Raw genomic sequence first — 16,151 nt, 5'->3', positions numbered from 1 at the left:
AAGGCCTGGGGCTGGATGCGGCCCGTGGAGGCAATTTATCCGGCCCGCGGCAGCACACGAGATTTTACATGGAACCGGGCATTGGAGTTGCGGGTGGGGAGCGACGAAAGTGCGAGGCTGGCTAAAGTTTTTCTTTTTTTGAATGGCGAAGGTTTTTCTCATTCTGAATGTTGTGCGTGCGCGTGCACTCCCCATCCCCTTGTGGGCTGGCAGAGGGATGGGGGCGGAGAGGCCACAACCGAGAGGCTCAACACCTGCCCATCCGCGGCGGGCGGGGGTGGCCGCTGCTCCCTTTCCTTCTCCCGCCGGCAGCCATCGCTGCAGGTTCCTTGGGTGGGAGCTGCCACTCCCTCTGGGCAGCCCAGCCAGGCGGCCGTAGAAAGTGCAGAGATTATTAGAAAGTGGCAGAACCCGCCCGAGGAACTTGCGGTGACTGCTGCCGGCTTGGCTGGAGGCGACGGCGGTAGACATAGGCAGTGGGAGACGGGAGACGTGGCTGCCCCCGCCCCTGCCCATTGCGGATGTGCCGGTGCCATGCCTCCCCACCCCCAGCCTCCACAGAGAGGTAAGGAAGAGAGAAAGAGAGAACAAGAGAGAGAGAGAGAGAAAAAGAGAGTGTGTGTGAGAGAGATCAACAGACAGTGAGATAGAAAGAAAGGAGAGAGAAAGTGAGAAAAAGAGAGAGCAAGAGAGTGGGGGAGAGAAATAGAGATAGCAAGAGATAGAACAAGAGAGAGAAGGAAAGCAAGAGAGAAAGAGTGTGTGTGAGAGAGAAATCAAGTGAGAGGGACAGAGAGAAAGAAAGAAAGAGAGAGAGAAAGAAAGAAAGAAAGAGTGACAGAGAGAGAGAGAGAAAGGGAGAGATAGAGAGGGAGAGGGAGAGATAGTGAGTGAGGGAGAGAAAAAATCAAGTGAGAGGGAGAAAGAGAGAGAAAGAGATAGTGAGAGAGAGAGAGAGAGAAAGAAAACAAGGGAAAGAGTGAGAGAGAAAGAAAGCAATAGAGAGAGGGACAGAGAGAGAGAGAAGAACCGTTGCACTTACCTGAACGGTCTTCTCGCTGCACTGCAATGAGAGTCCAATAATAATGGGTTATTCTTCAGCCTTGCTGGAAGGGACTGAGGTAAAAATTAGCATAAATAACCGGTCCACCCCCTTTGTTACCCTTCCTGTGTCAGTCTTATAATAAAACGAAGTCATAGTGACCGTAAACCAGTAACTTTTTATTGACCAACTGAATATATATATAAAAGACCAACACGTAACTAGAGAACTGTGACCCTGGGCCGAATAGCCGGGTGGGTTTGGACTCTCCTTGCAGTGCAGCGAGAAGACCGTTCAGGTAAGTGCAACGGTTCTTCTCCACTTGCACTGCTACGGAGAGTCCAATAATGGGATATACCCAAGGTTAACTAGATAGGGAGGGAGAAGGCTGGACCAGGGGCGCAGAGGCTTGGCATACTTTTTGCAGTACTCTGCGTCCAAAGGCTGCTTCCGTGGAAGCGTAAGAGTCCAAACGGTAATGTTTTATAAATGTATTGGGGGCGGCCCAGGTTGCTGCACGGCAGATGTCATCGATCGGTGCCTAGGTCGCCCAAGCCGCTGAAGTGGCTGCACTCCTCGTTGAGTGCGCTGTGATGCCCTTTGGTAAAGGGGTGGGGCCTGCTTTATATGCTGTGCAAATGCAGGAACGGATCCAACAACTGATAGTCTTTGAGGATACCCTCGTTCCCATGGTGGCTGGAAAATAGGATACAAAGAGGGATTCCGTTTTCTGAAAGGTGCTTGTTCGTCTTATGTAAATCTTGATGGCTCGTCGCACATCAAGTTTGTGCCATCTCAATTCTCGTGGATGGACTCCCTGAGTGCAGAAATCAGGCAAGATAATGTCCTGAGATCTATGGAACACTGTGTTAATTTTAGGGAGGAAGGTGGGGTCTAGCCGTAAGACCACCTTGTTCGTGTGGAAAATACATAAGTCAGGTCTGACTGAAAGGGCAGCCAGTTCGGAGACTCGCCTAGCCGATGTGATTGCTGTCAGAAAGGCGGTCTTAAGTGATAGCAGACGAAGTGGTATGTCTCGCAGAGGTTCAAACGGCGGTTCAGTTAGGGCGTGTAGTACTAGCGGTAAGTCCCATGTTGGGAATCGATGTATTGGTGGAGGACTGATGTTTGCTGCTCCCTTAATGAAATCTCGAATCCATGGATGTTGAGAAATTGGGCGGGAAAAGTCCATTTTAAGTATCGTGGCGATTGCTGCCACCTGTCTGCGGAGCGTGTTGGGTGTCAGTCCCTTATCCAAGCCCGCCTGTAGGAATTCCAGAATCTGGATTACTGAGGGAGACTGTGGATCCTGATCACGGGTTCTGCAGAAGGCGCAGTAAGCTCTCCAGGCCGCCTGGTATGTCTTGGTCGTGGATGGCCGGCGAGAGGCTTGGATGGTATTGATTACCTTTTCAGGAATCCGTTCCTTCCTTAATCTCTCCCCCTCAAGTGCCACATGGAAAGATTCCACCATTGTGGATCTGGGTGGTACACTGCTCCCTGTTTCAAGACTACTTTGCGATGTGGTATTCGCCAAGGGGGAGAGATGGAGAGGTCTATCAAGTCCGCAAACCACAGTCGTCTGGGCCAATGTGGGGCTACCAGGAGTAGTTCGGCTTGTTCTTGAAGCAGTTTGTTTATCACTCGTGGGATCAGGCACACCGGAGGGAAGGCATAAAGAAGTCCCTCCGGCCATGGGGAAGTCAGGGCGTTGATTCGTTCCGCTCCTGGGGTTGGGAAGCGGAAGAAGAATCTGGGTAACTGATTGTTCTGATGGGTAGCGAAAAGATCTACCTCCGGTCTCCCGAATCTGTGGGTGATCTCCCTGAATAGTTGTGTCCCCAGACTCCATTCCGTCGGGTCGATGGTTGCCCGGCTGAGGCAGTCCGCTTGGGTATTGGAGATGCCTGCTATATGCTCCGCTCTCAATGAGGTTAAACGTTGCTCTGCCCACTTGAAAAGTGTCTGAGACTCTGACATGAGGCGGCCTGACCTTGTGCCCCCCTGGTGGTTGATGTGGGCCCTTGTTGCCACATTGTCTGTCCGAATTAGCACATGCTGATTCTCTAGTTGTCTTGCGAAGTGTCTGAGCGCCAGGTGTACCGCCCTGAGCTCCAGAAAGTTGATGTTGGGGCACGTGAGTTCCTGGGAACTCCATTGTCCTTGGGCTACTCCCACGTTGGAGTGGGCGCCCCAGCCCCAGAGGCTCGCGTCTGTTGTTATAATTACTTCCTGGTGGGGTAAGAAGGAGGACCCCTGAAGTAGGGCTGGCGACTTCCACCAGTGAAGGGAGCGGCGGACGTCCGGTGAGATTGGGATGTGTCTTGAAGAGTGGCTGGTTCGATTCCTTTGGAAGGGAATGAGGAGCCACTGTAGGGGTCTGGCATGGAGCCTGGCCCATGGTACAATGTCTATGCAAGATATGAGCATGCCTAGTACCTGGGACAGAAAGGCCAGCGGTACTGTACGGGAACGTTGTAACTCCGATATTGCCGTCTTGATTTTGATCTGGCGATCTGGAGAAAGAAAAACCTTGCCGGACAAGGTATCTATGATGGTGCCCAGATGGGATAGGGATCTGGTCGGAGTCAGGTGACTCTTTTGGTAGTTGATTGAGAAGCCGAGGGACTCCAATGTCCGCATGGCTTCTGACAAATCCTGTTGGGCCCGAGAGGGGCTGTTGGAGAGTATGAGGACATCGTCCAAATACGCCATCAGGCGTAAAGGGCGTGTACGTAGATGTGCTGTGAGAACATCCATGAGTTTTGTGAAGGTCCGAGGGGCGGACGATAGCCCGAAGGGCATGGCCTTTTATTGTAGATGTTGGTTCTCGAAACAAAAATGCAGGTATTTCCTGTGTTTGGGATGCACTGGAACATGCAGGTATGCCTCCTTGAGGTCTATTGACGTCAGCCAGTCTCTCTGACGTATTGCCGTTAGAATTGACCTCAAGGAGTGCATCTTGAACCTGCGGTATTTTATATATATGTTGAGTTGCTTGAGGTTGAGGATGAGGCGACAGCCTCCCGAGGCTTTGGGTACTATGAAAACAATGGAGTAGTACCCCTGTCCCTCTTGGTGTGCCGGGACCCTCTCGATAGCACCGATTTCCAAGAGATGGTGAATTTCTTGGAGGAGGAGGTTGCGTTTGTGACTGTTGAAAATGACTGGGCACTGTAGAAACCTGTTCGGAGGTTGTTGTATGAACTCTATGGTAAGGCCCTGAGCTATTGTACTGAGAACCCAAGTGTCTGAGGAGATAGACTCCCAGGAGGCGGTGAAGTGTTGTAACCGTCCTCCTATTGGAAAGGGTGGGGAGTCATTTGTTTCTTCGGAAACCACCCCTGTTGGAGCCTCTGAAGGCTTTCCTTGATTGTTGGAAATGTTTATTCCTATCTCCAAAATTACTCCTGTCTGTTCTGAAGGAGGACTGCGCATAGGACCCCTGGGTGTACGACCTTCCACCTTGGGGATTGGTGGAGGAAGTCTCGGCCCGAAAGGGTTGACGCTTGTAGTAAGGAGTGGTACGCCTGTCCTGTCGCCTGTAGGTTCGTGGTAACACCTTCTTCTTATCCTTATCCTCTATGAGGACATTGTCCAGAGATTCTCCAAACAGTTTTGCCCCGTCAAAGGGGGCTGATGCCAGGCGCCATTTGGACTTGGCGTCTGCCTGCCAAGTGCGGAGCCAAAGCAATCGGCGAGATGACTGATTTGCTGCTAGGGCACGTGAGGAAAAACGTGATGCGGAAAGAGTGGCATCCGCCGAGAACTCCGCCGCCGCCAGCAGTTTGTTTAAATCCTGCCGTAGGCGGACATCCTCTGGTCCCAATTTCGCGATCATTTCTTGAAGCCACAGGACTGAAGCCCTATTAAAAAATGATGCCGCTGAGGCTGCTTTAAGGGCCCAGGCCGTCATCTGGTGAGCTTTCTTGTTTATGCTCTCTGCTCTGCGTTCCTCTGGTTTTAGCCCATCTGCTAGCTCTGATGGGACGAGCGCATTGGACACCAGGGCTGCAATTGGAGCATCTATAGCCGGAAATTCCAGGAGATTCTCTAGTTCTGGTTCAAAGGCATAGAACTTACGCTCCGAGGCAGTTGGACCCAGAGCTCCAGCCGGGTATTGCCACGGTCGTTTAATATTGTCCAGAAACAGCTTTGGAGCAGGAATAAGATCCGCCTCCTTTTGGATTTCTGTGAGCACCCTGTTGGCAGGTTGAGGAGCAGTTGCTGCTTCTGTGGGTTTTTCTGTACCCGGTGTCACCGCCAATTTCGCTTTGTTAAGTAAGACCCGAAATATTGAGGGTCTGAAAAGGCCAGCATAGGTAGGAAGTTCTGGTGGTGCTCCTTCATCATCAGATAGGCCATCATCTGGATCTGAGCCCTGGCCCCTTAGATCATCCTGAAAGGAGTCATGCGCAGGGGAAGAGGGGGCTGGAGCTGCCCATATATTCCTTTGTGGAGGAGGCGGGCGTGGTGATGGGGGTGGTGGTGTGTTTGATGAGCACTGTTGAACCCCCGCCACGATGCCATGAGAATAAGCGGAGGCAATCATATCCTGCAAAGCAGGAGGTAAACGTTGCCAAGTCTCTGGGGAGGAACGGAGTCCCGCTGCAGTAGGGGTGAATGTGGCTGTTGGCAGTGGTTGTGTAGCCGTGTGCCACGAGGAGGAGGGAGGCCTGTGCATATCAGGGCCTGGTAGGTCCGGTAAATGGGAAGTTCCCCCCACTCTGTCTGGTGACCAGTCATTATCTGTGGCCAACCCGGTACCCTCTGGGAGTCTCGTGGGGGTAGCACTGGCCATAGACCCCATAATCTGACCTTGGTTTGGCTGAGGACCAGGAGTCTGCTTTTGTGCCTCTAATTGGTCCTCGAGGGCTTTTATACGTCTCTCTGCTTCCTTCAATGCAGAAGAGGACTGTGAACTCTTCGATTTTGCCTTTGAAGAGTGGGATTTCTCCTTGGTTTTGGTGGCAGGAGGATCCGCTATTCCCTGTTGAGGGAGATCCGACATCCTGGGAATTTAGGCCTGACCGTGACTCGGCAGCACGCGATTGAATATTTCTGCGTGTTCGGCACAATGAGTCGGCAATAATGGCTGCCTCCAGGCTCGTTCCGCCCTTTCCTGCACTATGGCAGGATATCCGGGCGTTTTCCCGCTCAGGGGAAGATTGCGGCGTCATAGCCGACTTTAAAATGGCGGGCGGAAGTCGTGGGCCATTTTCGCGCCTGCCGAAAATGCCGTTTGTGGCGCCGATTCCGTTCCGCGATCTCCTTCGCTTTCGGCGCCCTTGGTTCGGCGGGAAATTTGAATTTCGGCTGCATCTCTGCCGTTTCCAGCTGCTGGGCTTCAAAAGTCGCTTTTGCTGGGGTATGGCCGCGCAGGCCGGGGACCCCTTTTCCTGGCGACTCCGGGTCGTAGGAGCGGTACCCACGCAGGGAAGAGGCTCCGACCTGGGTAGAAACGATGCAGGCTTACTCCGCAGAGCAGGGGCCCAATCCCGCCTAAACCAAGAATCCTCGAGGATCTGAAAGAAAGAAAAGAGAATTTTGTTAGTGCAATAAATTTGTATTAATAATTTATTTATCTTTTAAACATTTTATATTAAATATCTGAACAGTCTAGACTGCAAAAGTCATAGGAGAAACTACTCATATGTCCCTTCACTATGACTGAGTTTTTTTAGACTGACACAGGAAGGGTAACAAAGGGGGTGGACCGGTTATTTATGCTAATTTTTAACTCAGTCCCTTCCAGCAAGGCTGAAGAATAACCCATTATTATTGGACTCTCCGTAGCAGTGCAAGTGGAGAAAGAAAGGGAGAGATAGAGAGGGAGAGAGGAAGAGGGAGAGATAGTGACTGAGAGAGAGGAAGAAATCAATAGAGAGAGAGAGAGAAAGCAAGAGAGAGAAAGAAGGACAGAGAAAGAAAGCAAGAGAGAGACAGAGAGAAAGAGGGAGAGATAGAGTGAGTGAGAGAAAGGAAGAGGGAGATATAGAAAGAGAATGAGTGAGAGAAAGAAAGAAAGAGAGAAAGAGGGACAGAGAGAGAGAAAGAAAGGAATAGAGGGAGAGAGAAAGGAAGAGGGAGAGATACAAAGAAAGTGAGAGAGAGAGAGAGAAAGAGAGAGAGAGAAAAAAAAGAGAAAAAGGGAGAGGAAGGAAGGGAGAGAGAAAGAAAGAGAAAACTCGGCAAGGAGTTGGGGACTTGCTCCACTTCACCTCCTCCTCCTCCCTCAAGGCGGTGGCATTAAGAAAACCGCAGGGTTTTTTTTATAGTCCGGCCCTCCAACAGTCTGAGGGACAGTGGACTGGCCCCCTGTGTAAAAAGTTTGGGGACCCCTGCACTAAAGAGAGAGGATGACAAAGAACAGGCAACACAGAGAAGGCAGAGCTGCTTAACTCACTCTTTATATCAGCCTTCATGTGGAAATAAACTGCAGTCCAACTAAATAGAAACACAACTGCAAAAAAACAAATTGGAAACAAAAGTGAACATAAACAAAAAATCAGTAAGAGATCACCAAGACTAGATGGATTACATCTCAGAGTCAGTGAAGGGCTACCAAAATTTTTACTACCACACTTTGGTAGTAAATGCCCTGCACTTTCTTCAACATCTTTCTGTGCAAATTGGGAGCTCCGGAGTGGAGCTCCATTTATGCTACCCCACTGCATCCCGCCCCCATCCGGGCAGTAGCTCACCTCGGCCCAGAGTCCTTAAGAAGCTAGCAGATGTCATCTCAGAGCCACTGCAACACATATTCCAAAAATCCTGTAACACAGGAGAATTATCTGATGTGGTTCCTATCTTCAAAAAAGGAAAAAAAAACAGACCCAGGAAACTATAGACCAATCAGTCTTACATCAATACCCGAGAAAATACTGGAAAAGATAATTAAAAAACAGATCTATTACCATCTAAAAACAAGTAAAGTAATAACCAGCAGCCAACACAGGTTTATTAAGAACAAATCATGCCAAACCAGTCTCATTTCATTCTTCAACACTGTGACTAATACTGTGGAGATAATATACTTAGATTTGCGAAACATTCGACAAAGTAGACCTACTTCTTTGTAAGCTAGAAAAAAGTGGGATAGATAGCTACACCACCAGATGGATTCCCAACTGGCTGACTAACTGTACTCATTAAGTAGTCCTGAATGGAGTCACAGTCCACATGGAAAGAAATAAGCAGTGGGGTACGAAAAGGTTTTGTCTTAGGCCTAATAATAATAATAATAATAATAATAATAATAATAATAATAATAATAATAATGAGGAGGAGGAGGAGGAGGAGGAGGAGGAGGAGGAGGAGGAGAAGAAGAAGAAGAAGAAGAAGAAGAAGAAGAAGAAGAAGAAGAAGAAGAAGAAGAAGAAGAAGAAGATCAAAGACTATTTGACAAAAAAGTACTGGCTTAGTACAAGAAAAATCGAGGAAGCTCTGGAAATTGTAAAGCAACAGATAACCGTGACAGCCAGGAAAATTGAGTGATATGAAGCTAGGATCACCCAGTACAAGCAGAATCAAACATTTCAATCCAACTAGAGGCAGTTCTACCAGAACCTGCATCAGCAAACAGATAAGAAAATTGAAAATCCAGAGGTGAAAATAACAACAGAGTTCTGGAAAGATCTCTGGGAGGCCGAAAAGGACTATAACAAAACTGCTGGGTGGCTAAAGGAGTTTGAAAAAAAATTCTCAAAGAGCAATATGCAGCAGCTGGAAATAACACCTGAAATGATTGTAAAAATAGTGAAGAAAGTAAAGAACTGGACATCCCCGGCACTGATCAGGTGCATGGTTTTTGGCTGAAATACCTGACCAGCCTGCATGCAAAAATGGCCAAATTGTTCAACAAAATACTGCAGACAGGAAATATCAATGAATGGCTTACAACTGGCAGGACTTATTTAATACAGAAAGACGCAGTGAAAGGAGCCATACCAGGAAACTACAGGCCAATAACATGTTTGCCGACCATGTTCAAACTGCTGACAAGTATCATAGCTGACAGAATTCAGGAATACCTAGAAGAAAATGACATCATGCCAGTGGAGCAAGAGGGCAATAAAAGACGAAGCAGAGGTACGAAAGACCAGCTCCTAATTGATTAAATGATTTTGGAGAACTGTAAAAACAGAAAAACAAACCTATACATTACCTGGATTGACTACAAGAAAGCCTTTGACTCATTGCCACACAGCTGGATCATAAAATGCCTGGAAGTCATTGGAGTCAATGAAAACATCAGGAAATTCATAGAAAAGGCGATGAAATATTGGAAGACTGAGCTTTTTGTTGGGAATGAAAGCTATGGACTGATCAACATCAGAAGGGGCATCTTCCAGGGGGACTCTTTGTCCCCATTGCTATTCATCATCGCTATAATCCCGTTGTCACTCATCCTACAGAAAACAAACCTACGCTACCAAACTGCTAGGAATTCACCAAAAATTTCACACCTGCTGTATATGGATGACCTGAAGTTGTACGGAAAATCAGAAACTGAGATACAGTCACTAACCAACACTGTGCGAATCTTCAGCAATGAAATCAGCATGGAGTTTGGCCTGGATAAATGTGCCACAGTGGCACTGAAAAAGGGGAAAATCACTGAAAGTGAAGGCATTGAAATGCCAAATGGTCAAACCATCAAGTGCCACCAGCCAGAAGCCTACAGATTCTTGGGCATCTTGTAACTGGATAATATCAAGCATGGTCATGTGAAAACTGTGAAAAGGGAGCTGCAAATAAAATAGATGTAGTTGTTGATGATAAGGGGCAAACTAATAATGAAAATAATGTTCTTCGGGTAATGTGCACGAATACTCGAAGCTTGAGCAACAAGCTCTGTGAGTTAATGGCCATAATATCTAGAGATAATTTGGATCTGGTTGCCATAACTGAGACATGGTTTAAGGATTCTAATGAATGGGAAATATCCATACCAGGATATACACTGTATAGGAAGGATAGAATAGAGAGAAGGGGAGGTGGAGTAGCCATTTATGTTAAAGAAAGTCTAAAAACAACACTAATTCAAAATACATGTCAAGATCTGGAGACTCTCTGGATTTGCATGCAAAATAAAGAAGGTTCTGTCATTAGAATTTGGGTGATCTATAGGCCTCCAGGGCAATCTGAGGAATATGACAACAAGATGGTGGATGAAATTACCCAAAAAATGCAGTGAAGGGAGATATTGTGGTTATGGATGATTTCAACATGCCTGATGTTGACTGGAATATCCCCAGTGCCCTTACATGCAAAAGTAAGAATATAGTAGAGGCCTTTACAGGAGCAGCTCTGGCACAGCTGGTTAAGACACCAACTAGAGGGGAGAATATTCTAGATTTAGTTTTTACGAATGGGAATTGGGTTTCAGAGGTCAAGGTGGGAGAAAATTTAGGTTGCAGTGACCATCTATGTTTGTGGTTTGATGTAAAAACTGATTGTGAGCAATCCTATACTGCAACCAAAGTATTGGATTTCAGAAAAACAAATGTTAATGCAATGGGGGGATATTTAAATAATGAATTAAAGGGGAGGGATAAAATGGCAGGAGCGAGCATCCAGTGGACTGTATTAAAATAGGCCATCTTAAAAGTCACTGGACTGTATGTAAGACAAATAACTAAAGGTAAAAGGAAGAAGAAACCGCTATGGTTTAGCAATGATGTAAGGGCTATAGTCAATGAAAAAAAGGCTGCCTATAGAAGGTATAAAGAGTCTGGAAGTATAGCTGATAGAGAGGTGTATAAAATGAGACAGAAGAGGCAAAACAGATAATATATGCTGCTAAAGCCTCAAAAGAGGAAAAAATTGCCAAATCTGTAAAGAAGGGGGATAAAACCTTCTTCAGATATATTAGTGATAGGAAGAAGAAAAACTTCGGCATCACGAAGCTTAGTACCAGGAATAATACATGCATTAATGGGAATAAGGAGATCACTGACCATTTCAATAGCTACTTCTGTTCAGTTTTCTCAAAAGACACCTTACAAAATAATACTATAGAGCAGTGTTTTTCAACCAGTGTGCCGTGGCACACCAGTGTGCCGCGAGACATGGTCAGGTGTGCCGCAAAGCTCAGAGAGAGAGAAAGAAAACAAGAGAGAGAGAAAGAAAGAGAAAGAGAGAAAAAGCAAGAGAGAGAGAAAGCAAGAAAGAGAGAAAGAAAACAAGAAAGAGAAAGAAAACTAGAGAAAGAAAGCAAAAGAGAGCAAGAGAGAGAAAGAAAGAAAGCAAGAGAGAGAGAGAGAAAGAGAGGCAGGGAAGGTGGGAGAAAGACATGGAGGTAGGGAGGGAGAGAGAGAGAGAGCAAAAAAGAGGAAAGAAGGAAGAGAGAAAGAGGGATGGAGAGAGAGAGAAAAAAAAGAGGAAGAGAAAGAGGGAGGGACAAATAGAGTGAAAGGGAGATTTTTTTTGTCCAAAGATTTTTTAGCCACCCACCCGCCCCCACTCAATGTGCCCCACTGTTTTGTAAATGTAAAAAATGTGCTGCGGCTCAAAAAAGGTTGAAAATCACTGCTATAGAGGGATATAGCATTGCTTCCAGCTGTACGGATTCAGCTCCAGTGATCTTAGAAGCTGATGTCTTAGAAGAACTTGAACGATTAAAGATAAATAAGGCAATGGGTCTAGATGGCATCCACCCCAGAGTGCTACCCCCCTGACTGATTCAATCCTTGTTAACAGGAGATGTTCCTGAGGATTGGAGAATGGCCAGTGTTGTGCCTATCCACAAGAAGGGCAGTAGAGAAGAAGCTGGTAACTAAAGGCCAGTTAGCTTGACATCAGTTGTAGATAAAATGATGGAGACTCTACTCAAAAAGAGGATAAATCAGCACCTAAAAACAATAACTTATTAGACCCAAATCAGCATGGCTTTACTGAAGGCAAATCATGTCAGACTAATCTCATTGATTTCTTTGACTATGTCACAAAGGTGTTGGATCAAGGTGGTGCCGTGGATATTGCCTACCTGGACTTCAGAAAACTCTTTGATACGGTTCCACATAAAGAGCTGATAGATAAATTAGTGAAGACTGGACTTAATCCCTGGATAGGGTTGATATTCCTGGAGGCGTCTGTAGTATGGTAAATGATTTAGCTTTACTAGATAAATGGTCAAAGCAATGGAAACTGCAGTTTAATGTTTCCAAATGTAAAATAATGCACTTGGGGAAAAGGAATCCTCAATCTGAGTATTGTATTGGCAGTTCTGTGTTAACAAAAACTTCAGAAGAAAAGGATTTAGGGGTAGTGATTTCAGACAGTCTCAAAATGGGTGAACAGTGCAGTCAGGCGGTAGGAAAAGCAAGTAGGATGCTTGGCTGCATAGCTAGAGATATAACAAGCAGGAAGAGGGAGATTATGATCCCGCTATATAGAATGCTGGTGAGACCACATTTGGAATACTGTGTTCAGTTCTGGAGACCTCACCTACAAAAAGATATTGACAAAATTGAATGGGTCCAAAAATGGGCTACAAGAATGGTGGAAGGTCTTAAGCATAAAACTTATCAGGAAAGACTTAATGAACTCAATCTGTTTAGTCTGGAGGACAGAAGGAAAAGGGGGGACATGATCGAAACATTTAAATATGTTAAAGGGTTAAATAAGGTCCAGGAGGGAAGTGTTTTTTAATAGGAAAGTGAACACAAGAACAAGGGGACACAATCTGAAGTTAGTTGGGGGAAAGATCAAAAGCAACATGAGAAAATATTATTTTACTGAAAGAGTAGTAGATCCTTGGAACAAACTTCCAGCAGACGTGATAGATAAATCCACAGTAACTGAATTTAAACATGCCTGGGATAAACATATATCCATCCTAAGATAAAATACAAAAAATAGTATAAGGGCAGACTAGACGGACCATGAGGTCTTTTTCTGTTGTCAGACTTCTATGTTTCTATGTTTCTATCAGCAAAGACTACATCCAGAGGACCAGAAAAATTTTGTAAGAGCAAACTGAATGGTGGCAACACTATCAAGGCTATAAATACTTGGGCCATACCTGTCATTAGATACACAGCTGGATAAAAAAATGACCTGGTCATGGCTTACAAGTGGAACACTCAAAAAGGAGACAGAAGGACTAATACTGGTGGCACAAGAACAGGCCATTAGAACAAATGCTGTCAAAGCCAGAATTGAAAAATCAACAGACGATCCAAAGTGCAGACTCTGTAAAGAAACAGATGAAACAATCTTTCACATACTCAGCTGCTGCAAAAAGATCGTACAGACTGACTACAAGCATAGACATGATGCTGTGGCACAGATGATCCACTGGAACTTGCACCGGAACTACCATTTACCAGTGGCAAAGAACTGGTGGGATCATAAGCCCGAAAAAGTGGTCGAAAATGAGCAAGCAAAACTACTGTGGGACTTCCGACTTCAGACTGACAGAATTCTGAAGCTTAACACACCAGACATCCTGATTGTGGAGAAAAAGAAAGTATGGATCATCGACATCATAATCCCAGGAGACAGCAGAATTGAGGAGAAGCAGCTAGAGAAATTTGTGAAATACGAAGATCTAAAAATCAAGCTTCAACGACTCGCATAAGCCAGTGAAAGTGGTTCCAGTGGTACTTGGCACGCTGGGCGCAGTGCCAAAGGATCTCAGTGGACATTCAAAAACCATCGGAATTGACAAAATTTCCATCTGTCTATTGCAAAAGGCTGCTTTACTGGGATTGGCAAACATAATTCGCCGCTACGTCATGCAGTCCTAGGTGCTTGGGAAGCGCCCAACTGGTGATGAAATATGAAATCCAGCATAGTGATCTTGTTTGCTGTGTTGTATTGACATAATAATAATAATAATAATAATAATAATAATAATAATAATAATAATAATAAGATTTGTATGCTGCCCCTCTCCAGGGATTTGGAGCAGCTCACAACAGGCAATACATAGTGTATTAAATATTAAAAACAATTTTAAAAACCCTTATAAAAAATAATCATACAACCCAAACAAACCATACATAAACCGGAACAGCTAAGGGTATATCAATTTCCCCATGCCTGGCTACATAGGTGGGTTTTCAGGAGTTTACGGAAGGCAAGGAGGGTGGGGGGAGTCCTAATCTCTTGGGGGAGTTTATTCCAGAGGGCCGGGGCTGCCACAGAGAAGGCTCTTGCCCTGGGTCCCGCCAGATGACATTGTTTGGTCAACGGGACCCGTAGAATGTCGACTCTGTGGGTACTCTTTAATATCTTCATAAATGACCTAGATGAAGGAATAGAAGGGCAACTAAACAAATTTGCAGATGATATTAAGCTGGCAGGAATAGCTAACATCTCAGAGGACAGGCTCAAGATCCAGATGGATCTTGACAGACTTGAACACTGGATCCTATTTAATAAAATGAAATTCAATGCAGAGAAAAAGAAAGTTCTACACTTAGGTAAGAAAAACCAAAAATATAGATACAAACTGGGTGAAACCACACTCAATAGCAGTGACTGAGAGGGATCTTGGAGTCTTAGTAGACAATCAGCTAAATATGAGCCAGCAGGTTGCAGCAGCAGGCAAAAAACCAATACAATCCTAAACTGCATTAATAGAGGGATATAATCTAGGTCTAGGGAGGTACTAATACCACTCTATAAAGCCTTAGTTATACCACACCTACAGTATTGCATCCAGTTTTGGTCACCACACTACAAAATAGACATTGAAACTCTAGAGAAAGTTCAGAAGAGAGCTATCAGTATTATAAGGGGACTAGAGACTAAAACATATGACGAACGGTTACAGGAACTGGGCATGGAGCAAAGAGAAGAACCAGGGGAGACATGAGAGCAATGTTCCAATATTTGAAGGGCTGCCACACAGATGATGGGGTCAAACTGTTTCCCAAGGAATAATGGATGAAAGGAGATTCAACCTGAAAATATGGAGAAAATTACTTACAGTGAGAGCGATCAACCAGTGGAACAGCTTACCTTCAAATGTTGTGAGAGCTCCAACAATTGAGACTTTCAAGAGAAAACTTGAATAACAATGTAGACAAATATAATTATTTGCTTCTGATCAATTGTCCAACTTTTCATATTTCCTAGGAGTGGTGGTTCACTGGAAAAAAACCCATGGAAGATTTTTGGTTAAAGGCAGTTCCAGATTTCCCTGTATGGAATGTAAATACAACAGCCCAAGAAATGGGAACTTTTCATAAAAACATGTACCTGCTGAAAGTGCCAGAACTGGATATAAGCAATCCATTTCCAGAAAGTAGCATAGAAGAATTACAGTGAACTGACTGCAGGAAATCTCATCTGAAACAATTTTTGGTTTATTTGTTCTCTTGTACAAACTCCACATTTTCCTGTATTAAATCCAGAGTGTAGCATTTGATCTGTATGTTCTATTTTTAGAATTTCTTATTTAAAAAAATCATTTCAGTGCTTTATTCTTTGCTAGAATTATAGAATTTCAGGGTTACCTATTGTTCCAAAGCAACTCTCAAGTTCAACAATGATTAACTCTTAAGACTTTTAACTGATAGTGTATTTTGAAATGCTTGGACAATAATTACAAAAAGTGTACTTATTTGCATTTCACAATGTCCCTAGTGCAAATTTTTTTATCCTTACATGAACCAACTGAAAATAAGTGACAGTAAGGAAATCAACTTTTAAAAATGACATTAAATATATATAAGCAACCATTGTAAAATTTCAAAGCAAAGTGTAAACATCCTTGTAGTACCAGTAGTTAGTAATTAGAAAAGAAATGAAGGAGTAGGGTGCACTATTGAGTGCTAGTTTTTACAATGATTTTATTACATTATATTTTCTTGCATCTTTATATTTATATCCTATTTTGCATGGTGCTTTTGCAATAATTGAACTATTTCAGAAACATAATTATGCTTGGCAGCAGGTTTGGAAAATCATAGCCATTCTACAAAGGAAGTTCTAGTTTCAGAGTAAGTCTTTAAAAACTAGAAAGAACATTGCTTGAGGGAGGCAGATAGTTCACCATACGGCTAGCAACAGTTGGATGGCCACCCCCCGAAACTGGTCCTGTCCTCATGCTCCTGCTGCCCATGTCCACCCAATCACCCACTCACCACTTTGT

The 16,151-nt window shown here is 44.8% G+C and overlaps 1 protein-coding gene across 1 annotated transcript in view; it reads left to right on the top strand.

Annotated features, from left to right (window-relative positions):
* The window catches only part of ADCY10 (adenylate cyclase 10), a 253,408-nt gene extending 237,532 nt beyond the window's left edge, over positions 1–15,876 (top strand). The window contains exon 35 of the mRNA XM_070748580.1: positions 15,134–15,876. Coding sequence (XP_070604681.1) covers positions 15,134–15,325 — 192 coding nt within the window. The 3' untranslated portion in view covers positions 15,326–15,876. The remainder of the gene's footprint in view (positions 1–15,133) is intronic.
* The last annotated feature ends 275 nt before the right edge of the window (positions 15,877–16,151 follow it).

This window comes from Erythrolamprus reginae, chromosome 3, assembly GCF_031021105.1.
Source record: "Erythrolamprus reginae isolate rEryReg1 chromosome 3, rEryReg1.hap1, whole genome shotgun sequence".
Lineage (NCBI taxonomy): Eukaryota > Metazoa > Chordata > Lepidosauria > Squamata > Dipsadidae > Erythrolamprus > Erythrolamprus reginae.
Note: the sequence above shows the minus strand (reverse complement) of the source record. Positions and strands in the feature narration are given on the sequence as shown.